Source organism: Toxotes jaculatrix, chromosome 21, assembly GCF_017976425.1.
Source record: "Toxotes jaculatrix isolate fToxJac2 chromosome 21, fToxJac2.pri, whole genome shotgun sequence".
NCBI classification, from domain to species: Eukaryota; Metazoa; Chordata; class Actinopteri; family Toxotidae; genus Toxotes; species Toxotes jaculatrix.
The window spans coordinates 5,055,010-5,076,658 of record NC_054414.1 but is presented as its reverse complement, the minus strand read 5'-3'; the positions used below and the strand labels follow the sequence as shown (position 1 = coordinate 5,076,658).

Genomic DNA, 21,649 nt, shown 5'->3' with positions numbered 1-21,649 from the left:
AGTTGATGTGTAAACATTTGTCAGTGGTATTACGTAATGTACTAAAACATTTCTAAAGCATAGCTAAATAAAAGTTAGCCCCAATCTTTCAATCCTACTACAACAATTAATACTACTGCTACTACTACTCCAAACCTCAAAAGTTATGAAGTGCTTTACACAAGACATTAAATTAAAATCAACAAACTATGAAATCACATATAACATCTAATCAAATCAACCGATAAAATCAATAAAACTGGTTCCATTAATATGAGATAAAAGATATAAAAACACAATTTAAATAAATCATAAAAACGTTAAAAAAAAAAAAGTAAAACCAAGATAAGTTCTCTGATAAACAAAAGTGTCCAGGTCATTTTAGAGCCTCAGGACCTTGAGTGCGAATGCTTTGTCCCCTCTGGTTTTTAGACAAGATTCTACACTAAGAAAAATCAGAAAAAAAAGAGTCCACAATTTGACCCTTGAGGCACACCATATTTTATGTGAGATAAAGTAGTTAAAACTGCTAACTACTACTAAACTACTACTTCTATACTACTGCTAACAACAATGGGGAAATCAAGCACAAAGGAGGAGGTGTGGCAGAGAGTCTACAAATTCACATAAATCCCTTAATAGGTTTCCCCCATTATTGGAAGTATCCAGGTCCCCACAGGTGTCTCATGTTTCCTCTGAGCCGAGATTTTTTTAATAAAATGAATCACTGTGACAAATAAGTAGATGCAGGAGCGTGATGAGCACGGCAACTGTGCCACTCTCCAAGTAGCTCTTGAGCTGATTGGCCTGTTAGTTCATTAGCATCCGCTCTTCTTAACTAATTTCCCCCTACTTCACAGGTCAGGGGAAATCAGTCTGGGCCTTTAACTGCAAGAGAAAAATGCAAATTGCTGCCTCGAAGATAGCCACATCCAACATGCCTCCAGTAAACAAGTACAATGTGCAGTATATCCAGACCCACTTTGTCTTTCTCTAACACTCGTGGGAAATATCAAGAAAGTCATTTGTTAGTTAAAAAAAGAGCTGCATGGAGATTAGGTCCCGAGACTTCTATGCACACAGTTTATTCACTTTTCTATCGCAGAGATCTCACTCACTGGGTCGGCATTCTATTAATCCAGCATCCACCTGGCATCCTCGCAAGTATTAATGGAGTCTGCAGGCTCTGGCATAGCACAACAAATACAAGCAGGAGCGCTGAAGTTCACTGCAGTCGGTTTGGGAGTGGGAGGCAGCGTGAAGCACAGGCTAGAAGACAGCAATTAAGAGCTTGTGGTAAATCTATGAAAGATGATAAGGAGGAGCAGAAAGATATGTAAATGTGAGATAATCATTTTGACATCAGTGTCTGGAACAGCGATAGAGAGGAAAACAATGCATAAAGACTTCTGCTGTTCTGACTAAAGTCGAACTGGGTTGCTGATTTACAGATTGCTCTACGCCACCGTGAAGTTTGTTTTGGAGTGTGTTGTGTGTTTGTGTGTAAGTGTGAAACAACGTAGACCTAGCAACCACACTGAAGCTCTTTTGTAGATGTTTATGGGTCACGGCGAGTAAAAAAAATCAACATGCGGCCTATGTGTATCTGTACAACAAAGTCAAGTCAATATATTGGCCACTGTTGCATTTTGCTCATTGTGTTTCAGTGTGGTTTCTCACTGAACCTTCTCACTCTCCTTGCATGGCAACACTTTACATAGTTGATCTTGTCCTTCTCTCTCTCTCTGTATCCTTTGACCTTTGAACTCTGGGGTCAGGGAGACCACACCCACACCTACCTGCTTGCAGAGAAAGGTTGCCTCTAGTGACTGATCCTCGATCAGATTTGAACCGTGACTGCTACAAATACAGCTGAGCAGGGATCTGTGTTTAGAGGCAACTTCGACCCACCTGCTTTTCGTTAACTCTAGCCAGAAACAGATATTTTCACAGGTGTTTCCCTCTAACACTTTGTGTGCGTTTGTGTGTCAAGGGTGATGCTTCCAAATCGGGTTCGGACATTGATTCCTTCACACGATGTTTGGAGGATGCCAACGGCAGCAAGAAGGATTTATCGGCTTCTGCAGGTGAGGCATGCATACACGCCATATGTATACACACACACACACAACATGATGCATGGCTGCGCTGCTTTAATTTATTGATGCCTTAAGAAGAATGCAAAAGATTGCACTCAATCTTCTGTGATTATCGAAGCCCCTTTTACAAACACTTGGCAAAACTTGTACCATCTGTGTTTGTAGAGTTAACTGCTGGCATTTTCCCTGCCTCCTTAGATCCCTGCAGATTACACACCGTGTTGTGTTTCTTTTAAAATGTATGTAAAAGTTTGCGAAAGAGCAGCAAGTTGGGCCTGAGGCATTTAAAGTGCACCCCGCGCAGACATTCCCCCACCTGCCCTATGTCTTCGGTCTCCTGGTCTCAGTCGTTTCCCCACAGGTTTCCAACCACACTCAGTGGGCACGTGCCTGACTATCTCCCTGCACAGCATCAAACCAGTACAGCAGCCTCATCCATAATTCCTCACACGCCAGTTCCTATCCCCTCTAATTACAGTTCGTGCAGACTGAAAAGCCCAATGGAAACACTACTGTATGGAGTACAGCTCCCAGACGTACGGTATCATCTCCCCTTCAGCCCCCTCCAGATGCTCCGTATGAAAGTGCTTACATAGCTGGAAGAGCCTAATATACATTTTCTAGGCCTTGAATAAAGGTTTAAAGACGGCAGAATTAACATTATTAAAGTTGCATTTCCCTCCGAATGTCATTTATTTGTGTTGCTGCCAAACATAATATTCTCTTCCATGCATCCCATAAAATTAATGCTTAGCTGAAATATTGATGTTGCTCAATAACAGTACAAGACATCCATTTTTAAGTATGCTGTGCTGCGTTACTGAGGGGGCACCCGCATGGCGCTTCTCAACACGCGCCACCTCTTCCTGCTCATCCTCCTGCTTTTATTCTGTTCAGTGCTTTCATTTTTCCTCTGTGATGCTTTTTTCATCAACTTTTTTTTTTTTTTTTTGTTCTGTCCGTTTTATCTCTCACCTCTGGTGTTTTCTTTTCAGCACCGGCCTCTTTAATCCATTCATCTCATTAATTTTATCCTCTATTCTGTACATTAAACCCTGCTCATCTTTTATCTCCTCTTGCTCTCATCCCCTTTGCTTTTACCCACTCCTAACCCACAAATCTGTATTTTCTTCATCCCTCCTTCCTTTACTAGTAGTGCCTGTAAATGGTCATGTGGACCTGAAGACCAGCCTGACTCCGCCTCTAATCACTCACACGGCTGCCACCCCCATGCCTGTACCAAAGCTGCCCGTCGGAGGTGACCCCATCCTGGGCTACGAGTCCCGTCGAGGCAGCAACGTCTCCATAGACCCAGCCTGCTATGACAAATCACCGGTTAGTGCACTTATTATTATTCTCACATACACCAAAGGCATGTGGCAGTTCTCAAGTGTAATACCCCTGTTCCAGGATGTCACAAAGCCTACATTAATACATGTGTAAGTGCCAGGCATTACCCACAGCCCCTGCTGCCACCTGGCTCCTGCTGATGTGTGGCGGTTGTAATGATTGATGATGATTAATGTGGCATGCCAGTCCGACACTCTACTTATTGCTGCCTCTGCCACTCTGTGTTTGAGAATTTGATTATCGGGATAAAGACCTGAGAAAATAAGCCCAGTGCATCTGCTTCTGTCTGTCTTGTCAGTGTAAGTCTCAGTTCAATTCAGCCAACGTCAAGCGGAGTCAGTCCGATTCAGCTTGGTTATTTGCATGAAAGAACAACATCACTAAGTTGTACTAAGACACTTTTAACCCACACTCCTTCTTGTTATATATTTTTCTCACTCCCGGTTGTCATCATTAGACCAGTGCCCGGAGCTCTTCTCCCTACGCCCCACTGGGCTCCGGCAGCGGCTGGACCAGTCGACGATCCAGCTGGAACAACCTTGGTCGGGCTCCGTCACTCAAACGCCAGAAGCGGCAGTCTGGGGAGCGACGCTCTCTCCTCTCCGGGGAAGGCGACTCCAGTTCAGAAGACGGTGAGGGCGGAGGAGAAGGAGGTGGTGGGCTGATGGAGGATGATAACACCTCCCTGGCCAGGACAGACTCCATGTCACAGTCACAGAGAGGTCCCCGACATCGCAGGATGGAGTCGGTGGAGACTCGGAGCTCCATGGATTTGCCACCTGATGCTCAGCTACAGGTAGACCCCCTGTACCACCCATCAGTTTCTACCTCTGACTGATCTCTAGAGTATTGAGTATCAGAGTCAGACTACTGATTTTGGAGCAGTGACAAAATTGTTAGGATGAATACCAGAAGCTCCACAAACTGCAGTAGTAACTTTTAGTGTGCATCTTAAAATTATACTGTCAGTTTTTGATGGCGTTCTTCTTTGTTGGTCTTAGTGGATTTATATTCCTACAGTCACAGCTCTAAGCTATCAGAAAATGTCACAATGAACCCAGCTTGCAACTTATGACAGTGTGGGAACAAATGCAACACTGCTAAATACAGCTGGAGAACTTCTTTCTATCACTGACAATGCTGCATTTTACATTGTCTACCACTGGGTCAGATCAGGCAGCTTATTTGCTGGGAAGCTTTATGTCAGTTTTCTTTGCTCATGTACCATAGAGAACCATGTGTGTTCATGTCTTCCCCCAGCCAAAGATTACAGCATTAAGTACATGTTATAAAATAAACTCTCTATCAGTTAAACTCACCCGCTGTCATCTCTGTATTTCATCAGTTCTCAATGACACATGAGGGGAGACCTCTGCTATATGGCAAAAGGGGAAATAGCCTTAATGTCTTCCAGCACTTGCAGCACTTGCTACATGGTTGTTGTCTTTGCAAAGCCAAACATAATTTACACCATATGTGTAAACCATATGTGAACCTTAACAGAGATAATGACACTATAGCAGCTTCAATCATTACTGCATGAGTTGAGAAGGAACTCATTTCTTTCTGCTTTTTCTCTGTGTAGGTACCCTACCTGTACCGCACAGCCAGCATGCACAGCTCCAGACCCCCCTCAATGGGCCACATACGGCCCACAGAGCACAGCGACTGCAATGGAAAGGGTTCTCTATCAGTTTTGGGTCCAACACATGTCTCGCTGGAGGACAACACTGAAGACGAAAACGCAGAGGAGGAGCCCAACCTGGTTAGTGTCGGTGCATGTGCACATATGTGCATGCTTGTTTGTCCTTCTGTCTGCCTTTTCGAACAAAAATTTCCTCCCAAACAAAATGGTTTCAGATAAAACACTTACTAGTTCAAATGTTTGAACTAATGTAACTTCTGTCTGTGGAAAATGATTGTGGCTCACAAGATGCAATGGGAATTTGAGCACTTATGAATAATGAATGTACCGTCCACTTCTTACTCCCTGCAGGGACGTTTTGCCAGATTGTTCCGCTGGCTGGAGAAGAAGCAGCCAGAGTGGTGTCGACAGAGAGACACCTGGTCACTCTACCTCTTCCCTCCAGAGTCCAGGTAGCGTTCACACCTCCACTCATCACTACATCTTTTCCATGCTCTCAGTTTTGAGGTTTCTTTTTGTACAATATGAGCATTTTTGCATATTCATGGACGCTCTGGATACACAGCACCCAGAGTTTGTTGTTTCTTCCTCCTGTGGCAGTTAAGCTAAATTAAGCTGTATATTTTAAAATGAAAGGAAATATTCTAAATAAGCAGCTACACAGCCCTACACAGTTTAAATGATAGTGTATAGGGAAAGACTGAGCCACCTTCTTTACAAGAAGAGGATTCTTAACATTGCATTTGACTGACATCCCATAATGCTGGCTGTAATGGCAAAGTGTTTTTCACTGCAGTGTGAGTGCAGTGTTTTTTTTTTTTTTTTAACTCCCTTTCTATATCAGCTCCTATTCCCTCCCACATTCTCACTTCAGAAATCTCTTTTATCTGCACATTTCTGCCATGTCAGGGGTGAGTAAGCAGGAGCAGAGGGAGGAAGGGAGTTTCTCCTACTGAGTGCTGTGTGTTATCTCAGCCACGTGCAGAATCCATCGTTTCCCACCCTCCCTCGCCCCCCCTTCCTTCACTCCTCCTCCCCTTATGGGTCTTTGATCCATGCATCTCTGCTGCCTGTTTGGAGGATGTGGCTGCTAAGGCAACACCAAGCAAAATGCTGGCTCCCAGCCTGCTGCCACAGCACCACGACATGCTAATTAAACATCAAACAGCTAGCACCCCCACCCACCCACCCGGTGGGAACTTAATGTTAGCCACCACCAGTGTCACAGCATGTCTGTTCCAACTTAGGAGATGTTTGAAATGTAATTCTGTCAGATACACTTTAAAGCAACATCCAGTTTCACACTTACTTTTACAAAAAGCACCACAGAAAGTATGACTGTGAAAATAAAAGTCATCGTTCCTCAGGTAACCAGCTGAGGGCCGACACTGTTTGCCATAGTTGAGTTCCACCTGTGGTTTCGAGTGCTGAGGTTACAGAACGTCAAGACGCTGAGTCTAAAAAATACGTCAAAAAATAGTTTTATAATTTAGTTTATATTTCACAAAATTGAGGTGAATTCAAATTTCAGTTCAACTTTAAGTAGAAATGTTGTTGATGGTTCTCTCTGCTGGTCATATTATAACATTTGGAAAAGGTTAATAGTAAAAGCTCCCTGTAGTCTGTTATTGTCTGAGTATTAAGAAAACTGAAGGAGCTTGGCTCAAACCAGGCTTCTAGCTGACTTTCGATCACAGCAGGCTGTGAGGTTTGGACGTTGCTGAGAGTGACACCGAGGACACAGACTCTGCGTGGCGCCCGTTCTGGTCTTGAACCACGACGGACGCCCGCCTGTGCTCACAATCACATCAAGAGACAAGCAGCGTTGCGGGAGGCCGGAGTCCAGCGGCATTCACATGGACCTGAGTTCACCTCAACCTGCCTTTGTGCTCATTGTTGTTACTGCTGCTACTGATGATTACTGCAGGGGAAGTTTTTAATGAGTGGAGGAGTGGGCTGGCTTTGAAGGCATACTGTGATCCAGTCACTGCGATTAGATGTGTTTGCCGCATGAATGGGCTGTGTGAGAACAGTGGTCTGCCAACATGGGGACCACGAATGTGCAGGGCTCGCCGAGGGTCGTGCATGTATTCCCCTGTACAGTACATGATTAGATTATGTGGAACTAGACTGAAGTTTGTGCAGGAGATAATAAGATACAGATAAGAATAGAACACACAGACAGCAGGGAGGATGTTTCAGGATTACAGTAAATAGTGAATTTAATGATCTGTGGCGTTTTTATGTCCAAACTTTCCAAATGATATAACATAAAAGAGATTCAGCCTATAGCTGAAGAAAACATTAAGTGTTCTGTGCATCTGTCAGCTCTTTCCTGGAAAGCAATCATCCAGCGCACAGGAAGTGATGCGGTTTGTGTCTCTAGTTTGTTTGGAATGCACAGAAGAAGACGGAGGGTAATTAGCATGAGCGGCTCTCATCCTCTCTAGTCATTCTACTCAAAGAGATCACGCCTGAGCTGCAGCACCACCAACAGAAACATTCCAGCAGAAGATCCAAGTGTGCCACAATACTGCCCACGCTGCTGAAGTGACAGGTGATTTCTGGGAAGTGAAGTACAAAAAAAAAAAAACACCAAAGAGATGTTCAAAGACGCCAACAAGAATTTCAGAAATGAAGAGGAAGAAAATGAAGACTTGGTTGACTTTGTTAAAATCTACAGACATAATGGGAGAGAATTGTCTGAATTCTCAGCTGTTAAATGAGCGAATGTGGAAGAGACTAGTGTTTAGACACATTCTGTGACGTTTGAGAAACATAAAATGAATCAATATTTAAATCAGCTGTCATCTAGAAGCATTTGAAACATTTATACCAGAAAACTCAGAAGATCAGTAAATATCATCAGATGGGAAAAGCTTCAAACACTTGTCAAAATCTTTTTATATAAACATCCATGAATTAAGATCTAAGTGATGTTTTTTTGTTTTTTTTTTAAATCCCAGGTCCAACATAAAGGGATATTTTTGCTTTTTGCTTGAGCTTGTGGTGACAGCTTAATCCTGTGGTTTTAGTGTGAGTGTTTGCTAGTCTCGGGGGCCACTTGAACTTGCCATTAAAGTTTCCCAGCCAGACACTGGCCCTTCAAGCCGCGGAGGAGGAGCTGTCACCGGAGGTGTGTGTTCACCATGTGTCCTCCTTCCCCGCCCGTTCGAGGAAACCATATGAATTCTTTAGCATCATGGTTCTACCGTGCAGATATCAAAGAGGGATTACCTCATGCAGTCTGCGTGAATAACAGTCGCCACAGTCAGATGACAAACAAACATGCACACAGACTCAGCAAGTGTTGACACAATGGTGTCTGTACTGCCAAATAAAGCCAAAAATCCAGATCTGAGCCTCACAAGATTGTCTCCCGCTGTACACTTAGACCGATATGAGCCATCAAAGCGGATTTGATGCACAGTTTAATCCTTCCCACTGCCATATATAACAAGCGTTCCCTCTTTCTTTTCTCTGTTGTCACGAGCTAAAAGCCTTTGGAACCTTTTCATGTTGGGTAATGAAAGTCAGGCATAATTAATGACTCCTAATTCTACAGCAGTTACTGTATGGGAGGCAAGCTCTTTTAAATTGAATGAGATCTTTCATTACTTGTAAACGTGTGCAGTGTGTTTGAGTAAATGTCCTTGTACAGTGTGTAATATTATTTTAGGTTTTATACATCATGACCTGGACTCTAGGAATATTCAAATATTGTTCAAGTTCAAGTTCAACAGTGTATTTCTACATCACACTGTAAGTTTCATACCGGGCCATTTCCCAAGCAGTTGTGACAAAATCACACACAACCATCTTAAACTAAGATTTACCGTGAGCACAGAAAAACTTCTCCCCTCCAGCAGATGAATGTGAAAACACGACCTCCGCTCAGGCATCATTCTGCTCAGTGAAGCCAAAATATCAAAGGAAAACAACAGGAAAAACACGATTTGACTGGAGGAGGACTTTGAGTAAAAGATCTGAATACTTACACCACTACTAATCAATATACACACACCAGAGGTATTTATTTTATGTCAGTCTCATCGTCGCCTTCTGGAGAGGCCTGTGACTCGTCTCTGTTGTCGTTGCCTGTTCGACTGTTCGTGTTGACAAAGTTTAATCTCAATGTGTTTGCTTCATTTGAGCAAGCTTAGCTAGCTACAAGTGTTTCAGTTACAGCTCACTCACTATAGCCCACCCCTACACGCCCGTGAAGCTTGTGGGTTATAGAACAACAGCAAAGTTTGTGTTTTAGACAGCACCTCTGCCCTGGGCTTGGTGCCATTTCACAGGGGGTGCTTGTGTTTTCATCCCAGCGATGTCAAGTCCAGTAACGAAAGTCTCCTGTTTGTAGTAAATACAATAGGTTACATGGCAGGTTGTAGAATGATTTCCTCTGCAAGATGTGTACTGACGTATCTGTGGTTATTTTAAGGTATGTATGCAGTAAATGTCCCTACCTCTGGTTATAAATAAGGATTTTTTTTTTAAATCATAGTCAAACACTTTTTGTACACTTGCTTGTATTAGTCAAGTCCATTTCCAGTGTCACTTAATTTTCACATTTCTTTGTATTTCTCATCAGGTTTCGGATCCTGTGCAAGAAGATCATCACCCACAAGATGTTTGACCATATTGTGCTGGTCATCATATTCCTCAACTGCATCACCATCGCCATGGAGAGGCCTGGCATCCAGCCCACCGTGAGTCCCAAACATTAACTATTCTTCCTGTGATTCTCCCTGGGAGTCTAAGGTGTACGACTTCAGCGTGATGCCTTCACAGTTTTTAATGATAAACTCGGAGAGGAACTGAGAAAAAAAAAAAGAAAGGTAGACAGGCATAGAAACGCACACCCATTTATACATCTATATAGACACAGAACTTCCTGAGGTGTGTGTAGAACAAAGAAACTCGCCCCCAGTTCAAAAAAAGTCCAAACAGAAATGGAGAAGAAAGGGAGAAAGTACCTGTCAGCAGGTCCAACCTTGATGGCTGTTCAAACACACGCTCGCAGAAAAACAGAATTACTACTATAGTTTGCTCTCCGTAGGGAAATAGAGCGGAACATTGTGTAAGCAGGGAACCACTCCTGTTTGACTGTGAGCCAGTGGCTTTGGGTAATGTGTGCTATACCCCTGTATCTACTGCACTGCATCATCAACACCATCACCTCCTTAGCTAATGCATCATCCCTCCAGATGGAGGAGGGCTGGCTGGGTGCCTTGCAAGAGCACATATACATATACACACATCTAACTCCGTGTCCTTTCCTACTTCCAGCAATAGCAGCAGAACACAGCCCAGCCGCTCCATGCATAAACACAATAATTATCACTGTTTGATTTTTTTTTTTCTTTTTTTTTTTTCTCCTCACTGAGCGAGGAGTTCCGTGGATGGGCCTAATTGCGGTTCGGTCTCGCTGGAACGCTCCGTTCTGCTTGTTTTGCGACTGAAACACGGAGGAGACAGTGCCATTGTAATTGATTCAATTATCTGTGGGCTGGTGTACGTGGCTAATGTCCAGGAAAGGAGATGTTTAACAAATGGAGGCCGCCCCACAGGCCATCCTGTCTCATCAGGTTCAGAAAGATCACACACACACATACCGTTAGGATGATTTCTCCTCTCACCTCTGCACACACACACACAGACACAGACACACACATACAAAATCCACCACAGCAGCCGCACTAACTTTCAGATCAGAGAGCAGGGTTTTGGGATGCACATATACTTTGCCAACTTCCCGCCATGGCCATCATGTCCAGTCTGCACCCTGAGGCCATTATTGAAATGAAATGGAAATGTACGACAAAGCAAGCAGCCGGAAACAAGAGAACAAGCTGTCATTACAGTTTTGAGCTGTGACGCCTATTGCAGCAGATCTCATTTGCCCGGGTGGTCACTGCATGATGCTATTTGTTTGTCAGTGTGGGTTGTTTTGAATTAATGAAGCCGATTGTGAATCCATTTCCACTGGGTCTGTGTAGAACAACCAGATGTATAATTTATCACGCTGCTGCCACTCTTTTGAAGTACCTGCTTTACATCACCCATGGTGATAGTCTGACAGAAGACACATGTTAAATTCCTTAAATAGAAATGCAGTCATTGTTACAGAGATAAAATGTTTTAGTCACAACATTTCAGTGTGGAATGCAGGGCTGAATAATTAGTTTATTGTCCTGGAAGTTATGTCACACGTTTTGTATTTGGCTTGCAGTCCATTGCTGTTTTGGTTTGGTGCCGGAGGTTGCCGGGATACCGTCTTCCTGTAGCTTAGTGGAAATGATTGGGGATGATTATACCACCTATTATGATTTATTATTTCTAATTGAGCTCGGGGACAATACATCACTGTCTACAGCTCTAAATTGAGTTATATGAGCATCAACAGTATAAAATACGATCAATCTAAGCTTCCAGCAGCCACGTCATCTGCTCCAGGCAACATTAAGATAGAGAGATGGCGCTGCAGACTGGGCCGTGATGAAGGCATTCCACTAAGTGAGGCTTGACTCTTGTTTTCTGTTGATCAGGAATACAGGAAGGGTTTGTAATTGCATAATTGGAAGCTGCAATCATTATACAGTTATAGGATACAGTTACAGGAAAACTCAAGAGATATTCTGAACTCCGTCTGGTATCTGGGACTTCCAGTTAAGATTACCTACTGCACCTATTGCATATTGTTTTCACCAGTGCATAACTAAGCAAAGTGCCACTTTAATACTGTTGGACTACACCTTCCCAAGCAATCAAAATCAATTATGTCTTCCAGCACAATAATATCAATATCAATTATCACATAGAAGTTCAGTTAAACTTACTTTAAAAACACATATTTCTTCAGGATACTTATACTGGTTATTTCGGCACAAAAGACAAAACACCCCTTCCACTCTACCACATTTGGTTTCTTCCCCTGTGAACCCCCCTATTTAACCAAATGGACCGCTCTAGCCCAAGTTTGGCTGTTCCTGGTCTCACAGAGGAGGAAGTGAAACAAAGGAGACAGGTGAACACAATTTAAATTCAATACACCATCACAATGCCTCTTCTCTTCTTCACCCCTTCATCCAAATGTTCATACCACACACATCACCACCAACAGTTCACACCAGGATCGACATTCTGATAAAAAGAGTGAGAAAGAGTGTGTAGTGCATGTGCCTTACTTTAGGGCACAGGGTCTCCCCGTGACACACATACTGTGATATAGATCAAACAATGAGGCAGCAAGTAATGTAGCCAATGTTGGCTAGGTTATGGGTCAGCAAACTGTCACTACAGTTGGTGCTGTGAACCTAGCATTCAGAGAAGACGAGAGTTTCCCATAGCCAACACAGCAGCTGCAGAAACTTTATTTGTTTAGCATGCCAGAGCAAAAGTTGTAGGCTGCAGCTGGCGGTTATGTTATTGTGTACACCTAATTTGACAGCAAATTGAGGCAAACTGTTGACCTGGTGAATTTTTTGTCTCATTAAGGCGCACGGCCTAAATTTTCTGTTGTAGAATCTAAATTCTCTCGCCCCTCTCATTCCCTCCTGTTAGTGTATAATTAATGAAAGAATAAAAAAAAACCCCGTTCACAGAGGACAGGAATGGCTGCTGTCAAGCCTGGAATTTATAAACCCTCTGAACAGCAGCATTCCCAGTGATGTCATGCTTGACTTTCACAAAAATCGCTGCAGGACTGCCATCTCTGTGTTTATGTGTGTGTGTGTCTCATTTTGTGTTCTTCAGAGCATGTGTGATGGTAGTCAGAGGCCGTGGGAAAGGCAGCCACCTACACCCGCTCACAGGCACACGCACACACACACATACGTTATGTAGAAATTCAGTGGTAGGACGGGGGCGTTTCTCCTCAGACAGAGGGGAAGTAGGGTAAATAAGCAGTCGGTGACGGGATCTTATCCTTGCGAGCATGCTTGTTTTCTCTTCTCAGTCCTTGTTTAGCTCAGTAAATAGGCTCCCATCCTCTCCTGTGTGGACACGCACCATTGAGCCACGCTGCCTCAGGCAAAACAAGGAAACATGGGGACTAAAGTAATGTGAATGTGTACAGATGGAGGTCTAATAAGTCGATCCTGATGGGGGTTGTGTTGCGTGCACGCTCACAAAACAGGACAATGCTACCTGTTTACTGAAATGACTAATGAAGAAAAAAAACCCTGATGAAACATGTTTGTTTCATGAGTTGATCTGGATGTTGAGAAAATGATGGGCACCTAACAGGCACCTTCATAGTTAATGGGAAATAACGTGACCTCAGATGCAGAAGTTGGTTGTGTCATTTTAGCATGAATATCTCTATCGAATTTTAATATATGTAGAAGAATCCACTGTACATCCAATACATCTTTTATCCTTGTGGAAAAAAGTGCTCCATCTAGGACAGCACAAGGAAAGATTTGATCATTTGATAACTGTTTTTCAGATAACCTGAAGACTTGAATTAACTTGATATTGGCCCATTTTTAAGGTCTGTAAATCTGTACTACATACAAACTAATGTATAAAGCCTGTAAGAGCCTTTTTAGAGTCAGTTGACCATTAAAATATATTTCTAATGAATAAACTTTGTATATATTTCTCAGGAAAAAAAACACAAAGACCATCTTCCACAGCTGAGGTCATGTGATTTCGGTCCGCCATTTTGTCTTCAGCCATGTACTCTTGTGTTTCATTGGAAAAATGCCAGTTTTAACCATAATTTCTTGTTTCTGTTGTGAAGCATTTTACCAGGTGTTCAACAGGTAATAGAGTATCACTCCTAGTGCAATTCAGTTGATTCTTGAAGGTTCGTTTGATGCACAAAAACACTGGGTTAACACTGACAGATTTTTTTTTGTTGATATGAAGAAAAATAAGATTTCAAGCCAAAATACCAAATCAGATGCCTTGTTTAAACCTTTTCAGCAGCGCTAATAAAGAGTAAACTTTGTGATTGCCTGCCAGCCATCATTAGTCAGTGCAGTAAGGATGTTTCTACAAAGATGTTTTCAGCATGAGGAAAAATAGCTCTCTCATACATTATTTAGCTGTACACTAGATCAATTTAGAGGCAGACAAGGTACAAACACGGTAGAAAAAACATACTTGTGCTTATAACTAATCATTAGACCTGATAACATGTACATTAGCTCAGCCAGGTCTCTCTTTCTCTCTCCTTGTTCGGCAGGAACGGATCTTCCTCACGTTGTCCAACTACATCTTCACGGCGATCTTTGTGGCTGAGATGACTGTAAAGGTAAAAAGCTCTGGATTTCCACTGATGCACAGCATTAGTTGTAAGGGCCTGTCTGTGAGAGAGCAGGCCACAGGTGATCTTTCCTCATGGCGTGTGTGCCACATAATATTTAGTAGCTGATTTTTTGGTACCAGAAAAACACTGATTGCTTCAAATCAAGACCTCTCATTCGTGCCGAGCTCTGAAAGAAACAAGATCTGACACGTGTTCATTCACAATGAAAAAATTTTGCATAAGATGGAGAAACCTGACCCAGACTCCAAATACTGCTTCGACAGAAAGCTGCAGAAAAAATACAGTGTGCCTCATACCCTCATGTACTGTAAGCCCCAAAAACACACAAAAAAAAACAGAGTTAAGAGGGAGGAAAGGGAGAGGGAGGGGAGGACAAGAATGAGAGACTGAGACTCGAGTAGACAGTGAACACACACACAATGCGCACACACACACACACATACACATACACACACACACTCTCAGGGCTGTTTCATAATGTTGAGCGGAGGATTGTCTCGCCAGTATTCAAATGGCCCAGCTTTGAATGGTCCATGCAGGCGTGGGCAGGAGAGAGCGGAGGCAGAGGGGAGGAAAGTTCATGGGTGTCACTCATTCAAAGCTTCTGTCTCTATTTTTGGTCCCAGTGCAATTGCAAGGCTCACGAACATAGGGTCTGCATACACATACAGATACACACATACACAATACTGGTTGTATGAAACTTTTCATTTCCAAATAATCTCTTTAGGTGAAGAGTAATGACTGGTTATCATGAAATCAAAACTTTAAGGATTTCAAGGAGCTTTAATATGTAATTAACATAATGTTGCTAGCACTAAAAACTGCTACTAAGATATTAAGATATACATTAATTATATACAGTATCTACTGTTATGCATTGATTAGCATCAACTAATGCAAATAATCTCCTGTCTATCTCCCTCTCACCCTCTCATCTCCTCAGTCACAGCAGGTGTTTAGAAATGCATGAAGCAAAAAGAGTGGTCTTGGCCTGATTTAATAAGTTTGAGCTAAAAAAAAAAGACAAAAAAAAAACAAAGTCAGCCAGTCATTATTTTCTGGAATGCAAATTGCTTTATGGGCAGAATAAATGAAGAGTGGAACCTATAGAATTAAAAATGAGGCTTGGAAAGGGCTTGCAGCTCTTATGATCTGCGCTGCCGAGCTCCAAGTAAACAATCACTGTGCAAAGTCAATAAGCTTTGCATGTGGGACATTAAGCATCGTCTCCTAATAAATGCAAAAGATGGCTTGATAACAAACAAATCTGCAACTGCACAGACAAAAACAGATATTGAAATACTGATCTGTGTCTCATTTTATGCCATTTGGAGTTAACATTTAATTTTCAGTGTACCAAACTAAATTGGTACTGCAGCAGTTTACTCCTTGTTTTGGTACATCATCTACACTCTGCTATGTGTTTATGTGCTCTGACTCTCTGTCCCCGTTTATTTACAGATCATAGCTATGGGCTGGTGCTTTGGGGACAAGGCCTATCTGAGGAGCAGCTGGAATATTCTGGATGGGATGTTGGTGATGATTTCCGTTATTGACATCCTGGTGTATCTCATCTCCAAATCGGGTACCAAGATCCTGGGCATGCTCAGAGTGCTGAGGCTGCTGAGGACCCTGAGGCCGCTACGGTAGGTGGCTCTCCCAAGGACGCCAACATTTCTAATAAACAAGGAAACAGAGAAGACAGACCCCCCCTTAAAACTGAATCACAAAGGGAATCACAAGTCTTACCTTTAATTCGAAATGGTCTCGCACGGATCAGTAGTTGGACGTACTTGGTGGGCAGTGTTACAAAGCCAGTACCAACCTGACCCCATATACAGAATATAGGTTAGACTGTCTCCATTTCCCAACTGCCGCATGTAGGTATTTGTTTCAAATAAGAACAAACTGAGCTTTCTCAGAACATGGAGCTTTTGGGATATGTGTGTGTGTGTGTGTGCGTGGATGTGTATGTGTGTGTGTGTGTGCGTGAGTGTGTGTGAGTGTGTGTAAGCATTTATTTTAGTGTCCATTCATGCATATGTTATTGTCATTGTGTACACAATTGCACAGTTATGTTTATTTGAGCGGAAATAAGGCGGAAATCACCAATTTGGAGACTGTTTTTGTACTCGTGTGTGTGTGTGTGTGTGTGTGTATGAGAGAGAGAGACGGGGAAACAGTGAGAAAAAAGAACAGTGTGTGTTTTTGTGTAATATTCGACGTGTGTGCATTCCTTTAGTTTTAGCCTCAGTGCGTGTATTTGTGTGGCTTCATGCTTGACTTGGCTCACAGTCGCATGCTCGGTGTCTCATCTCGTAAAAGGGGAGCTCTTGGGGCTGTGCCCTCTCTTGAATATTTACCACAGTTCTCTGAAAGAGCACAGAAATCAAATATTCATTTTCATCCTGCCAAATTTACCCACTAAACACCACTGATCTTTTTCCTTCTTCTTTTTGCTTTTCAAACATTCACCTTTTACATGAAAGCGAAATCTGGTGCCGACACTTCTCTTACCCTCTCTGCCCTCTGAGAGCATTAAAGTGTTACTTTCTTCTTTGAGTTCATACTGTAATGTTGACAAGGTTGTGAATTTGTAAGTGCTTAAACTTCTGTTTGTGTGTATTTGCAGTAAGTATGTATATAGAATGTTTTTCTTGCTTTACTTGCTCTCAGTCTCATATTTTTGGGCCATTATTCCAGTCACAACATTAAACTCACCAGGTTAACTGCTGTGACCTTGGAACACTGCAACATTGCTAAAAAGTCAGACGGGTAAGAAACACAAGCAGTTAGACAGTCACAGAAGTTTTAAACAAAATATCCAGGTAAGACAAAACAAAAGTCAACACAGAATGATTACACAACGATGCATGAATCTGGGAGTCTGAGTGTAGCTTTAGGACATCATCTGTGGACATACACCGAGTCTATGTTCACCTATAGGAGGGAAGTTAGTAACATCACTCTCCACTGTGCCAGCCTGGTGTTTCCTTGTGGGGAGTGACATGGTCAGAGCCTAGAGGCCAAGTAATAAAACTGTGCATAATCTACATTCACATAATAATGTCTTCTACATTTTAGTCAACATTTTGGGCTGAGATTGGGCTGAGAACTCACTATTTCATACTCGTTCAGTTGTCTGACAACTCTCTCATGAATTACACTGAATGAAACCACAGAGAGCAGGAGGACTCTGATCGGAGGTGTAAATGGCTGTCGCTCAGCAGAACACTGTAACTGGCTGTGTGTGTGTAGCGTAGGTGAGGGTTGTGTGGCAGGACAGTTAAGGAGATAGCTTCCTCTTGCCATGTAACTTAATTACGCATTTTAATCATGGGTACCTCCGATGATACAGCACAGCTGTTGTCATTAACCTGTACTTATGCTGATTTTGTGAGAAGACATCCCGACCATGAAATAATGATTTGGTCACCTGGGCTGTCTGTCCCAGTGCTTAGCAGATGTTGGCTGTGATGCATAGTTTGCCAGCTGAAAAGAGGTGTAACGAAGAAGAGATTTTATGTTGTTTGGGTTTTTACACTGAGGACAGTCTGTGGTAGTAAAAGAGTGAGCAGAGCACTGTTTACGTACAGAAACTGGATATATGTGACCATCTGAACTAGTTTCTTGCCTTGTTGGACTGTTTTTCGATTTCACCATGTTCCCAAATCTCAGCAATTACTTCGGTAGGTACGATGTTATTATAACTCATGTAGTTTAAAGCAGTTTACAATACATACTTTAACATGCTTTAGGATTTGGTTTGGTTGCCGCTGTGGTGCTTATTAGTTTAAAAAAAAAACAAAAAAAAACCAGCATTTTATAGCAAGTTAAATGTTAATGTGACATTTGAGAATGAACTTGCTGTCACACAAGGGGCTTTCTAATTAGATCTGCCGCACCTATGACAAACAGAGCACTTGAAACGAGTACCTGATTCTCACTGCTGCTGAATTCTCTGTCTCTAAGTCATGCTGCTGTACGCCCTGCCTTATTTAATCCCCATAGGGCAGCAGGGCTGAGGCTGTATTAATGTCGAGTAGAGAAGGTTTTAAAGTCAGATTAGAAAATATGTAGCAATTACAGGAGGAAATTGGACAAATTTTTAAGTTTAGGGGAAATATTCTTGGGAGCAAAGGGCAAGCATTTCTCTTGGGAGTGATGTCTTCAGTTTGAGAAAAATGCAAAATGGCAGAGGGAGAAATAGGATTAGGAAGACTGTAGGAAGACGGGCAGAGAGTGAGTATGTGAGGGAGAAACAGGAGAGGATGGGAAAAGAAAGAGGAAAGAACTGAGCTCGGTGGCTTGGCTCTCTCTCTCCTCCGCTGAGGCTGCAGAAGAGTTACAGGAAAGCAGTACTGAAAAATCATTTTTTAAGGTAGTTATTAACTTTCAATCCAAAGGGAGAAGCACAGCCTTAACGGCTACAGCATATTAAGCTCTCAGCGTGCCTCTCTGGGTATCGAGTACGGCTTCATTATGGTGCACTATTGGTTCTTCTCCAACAAATATACCTTTGGAGACCAGAGCACTTAGTGAGACACGTTGGTGCTACAAGTGCTTCATTAAATCTTAACAACACTCACCCAATCTAACCATTAAATTTAAAAAGGTTGGATCTGTCTGTTAGTTTCCTGATTTTTAGAGAACAGAGGTGGCAAAAAAAAATCTATTTCTGAGTTTTCACTACTTTTACATACCAAGTAATGGCCAATTTGAAAATTAGCTGACATCTGTGGGAAGTAGGCTAAGATACAGTTATCCAAGCTATCCTGTGTGCCTGTCTCCAAAACCACCATCTTATTTCAAGGTTTAAACCCAATAAAGCCACAGAGGCATCGTTGCGTGCATGACGACATGTAATTTAGTCTTGTTTCCTTCAAAGAGTGTGGGCACGTACACTATGACATCTTCTCCCTCAAGCTTTGTGATCAGTGAAATCCATTCCAGTCCATTACAGCCTGAAAGAGGCAGTAATGGCAAAGCTATGAACATGCATTTTTCTGCCAAAGAATGTTTTTTTATTATTTCATGAGAGATTTCTGTTTGTGTTTTTCTCTGTTGTCCTCAGTCAGAAAAAAAAAAAAAATGATGACACATATTCCCCAGCAACAGTCACAGTTAAGCAACATTTGAATCAGGATCTAATGACAGTTAGTTGGATGTTCGGTCGTAACTCTGACTTCATGGCTCAAATTCTGTGTAAACAAAGCAAGTTACCCTATAATCCTTGTTATACAGCTTGACAAAAGCAATCATTTTGCAATTTTCATGACTTAACCTTAAAAAAAAAAAAAGTTAAAAACTTTTTCTCGATGGTGGTAATAAATTCTGCCCGTTAAACTCACCACGAGGCAGACGCAGCATTGTCATCCATAAAGCTTCTGTGTTCGTTTCAGTATCAGCTTGTCACCCCAGTTTGATTGCGGTAGACGCACACTCGCTGCTTGTTTGAATTAAATATGAGCTTGTCTGTGTTTTCGCCTCTGGCAGCTCAGTGCATGTGGGGTTCACACAGGCAGCATTGGAGCTGCTGACGCTGACTTGGGAATCATAATCAATCAACAATCATTTATGTGCTCACAGGCTGAAATCTATGGCAGCTTGTCACTCAGGCAGCCAAATATTGAACCGCATGTATATCTACTTTAGTTTATGCAATCTGACAAAGAGTTTGCACTGAGCTATTGTGCGTATTCTTGCATTGGTTGCTACGTGTGTTGTGTGTTATTGCAACAAGCAGGTGTTTTTGTATCTGTGAACGTGTTTGTGTGCAGGTGTCTGTTGCTGTTTGTTTTTCAGTAGAGATATTAATGACGGCATTACATTACACAAGAGAGGTGGGGGTACACTGGAGTGCACGATCATGTGTGTGTGTGTGTGTGTGTGTGTGACAGAATGATGCATCAGCTTTGTTTAACAGGGCACACACCAACACACATAAACACACGCACACATAACACACCTCTGCAGTCATTCATCAAGCCCACAACCAGAGCTGAGGTCTAGCCTCAGGGAAGGCCCAGAAGTTAGTACCCCGTGTCACCGAATGGCACTTTTATGTCACCCAACACCACCTACACCTCACTGACAGTTCAGCTGCAACCTAGAAACCCCTCCCCACCAGCCATTAATTGTACGTGCTACACTCCCAGGCTTCATTGCAGGCATACTGATCTGAACAGCTTTGTGGTGGATGTGAGGTCAGCGCTGGCCAATCGGTCTATTTATTGATAAATGCCCCCTGTGTCTGACCCCATGTCGGCTCAGCCTTTGAACTCATCCATCACTTGATGATGATGTAATTACCCAGAGGCCTCCATACTGGCTGCTTTCTATGCTGTCTCTCTTGAGTGCATGTTTTTATTTTACCCTTGAATCTGACAGTGCCGATGGTGGCCAGTTAAGTTGGCACATGATTACCGTTCTTCAGGACGTTTAGATTGTGTCTGACACCTGAATTCATCAACTTACAGTTTACATTTACTTCATTTAGTGAGAACAGTGAGTGGTGAAGTCTGACAGCCGGAGAGGAAGGACAGCTGTAGGTTGAAACGGAGAAGAGCAGAAAGAAATTTATACAGCAAGGTGGAGTGAGAAACAAAGTTTATACAAGAAAGCAATATAGCAGCTGCCTCATTTTTTATTCCCTCTATATCCCCGCAACTCACCAGCCCTCCTCTCCTCCCTCTATTCCCTATTTCTATCTCCCAGCATCGCTTAATTATACCCAGTGTTTGCACTGTGGGAACATGCCTGCCACTTATTGCCCTACTTGTTGTTCTCTTTCCTCAGAGTGAGGGATAGGCTGGTGGAGGAGGGAGATGGGTGGTGCATGTGTGCAGGTGTTGCGCATAGCGGCACACTCCCTCCCGCTTTGTATAGCACACAAAACAAGGACACGCTGTGAACTGCTGCTAATGAACGCTAACTTTTTCTCCCCCTGGCTCCCTCCATCCAGCTCCTCCTCATCCTCCTTTTCATGTCAATATGCAAATAAACATTACAGAGAGGAGCCCATCGCAGTGTGTGTCCTTCACGTACCGCGTCATCAGAGTGTATTGACTCATAATAAGAGGCTCATCTCTCTGTCGTTCCCCTCCTTAAGCCTTTTCACTTCAGCGTATTTGTCAGAGTGGAGCTGAAAAGGAGAACATGATGTGAGAGGCAGAGAGGTTGGCTTGGAGTTTTCATATGCAAAGCAGAAATGTCTGGAAACGTTTCTTTTGCAGGTAATGTGTGATCTAAGGGAGTGAGCTGGAAAACGGCGGTAAACGATGTGCGTCTGTC

The 21,649-nt window shown here is 42.7% G+C and overlaps 1 protein-coding gene across 1 annotated transcript in view; it reads left to right on the top strand.

Annotated features, from left to right (window-relative positions):
* The window catches only part of cacna1g (calcium channel, voltage-dependent, T type, alpha 1G subunit), a 201,722-nt gene that overhangs the window by 142,134 nt on the left and 37,939 nt on the right, over positions 1-21,649 (top strand). Inside the window, exons 16-23 of the mRNA XM_041067345.1 lie at positions 1,973-2,066; positions 3,232-3,413; positions 3,886-4,224; positions 5,014-5,193; positions 5,425-5,525; positions 9,668-9,785; positions 14,270-14,338; positions 15,818-16,002. Of these exons, the coding sequence (XP_040923279.1) occupies positions 1,973-2,066; positions 3,232-3,413; positions 3,886-4,224; positions 5,014-5,193; positions 5,425-5,525; positions 9,668-9,785; positions 14,270-14,338; positions 15,818-16,002 (1,268 nt within the window). The remainder of the gene's footprint in view (positions 1-1,972; positions 2,067-3,231; positions 3,414-3,885; positions 4,225-5,013; positions 5,194-5,424; positions 5,526-9,667; positions 9,786-14,269; positions 14,339-15,817; positions 16,003-21,649) is intronic.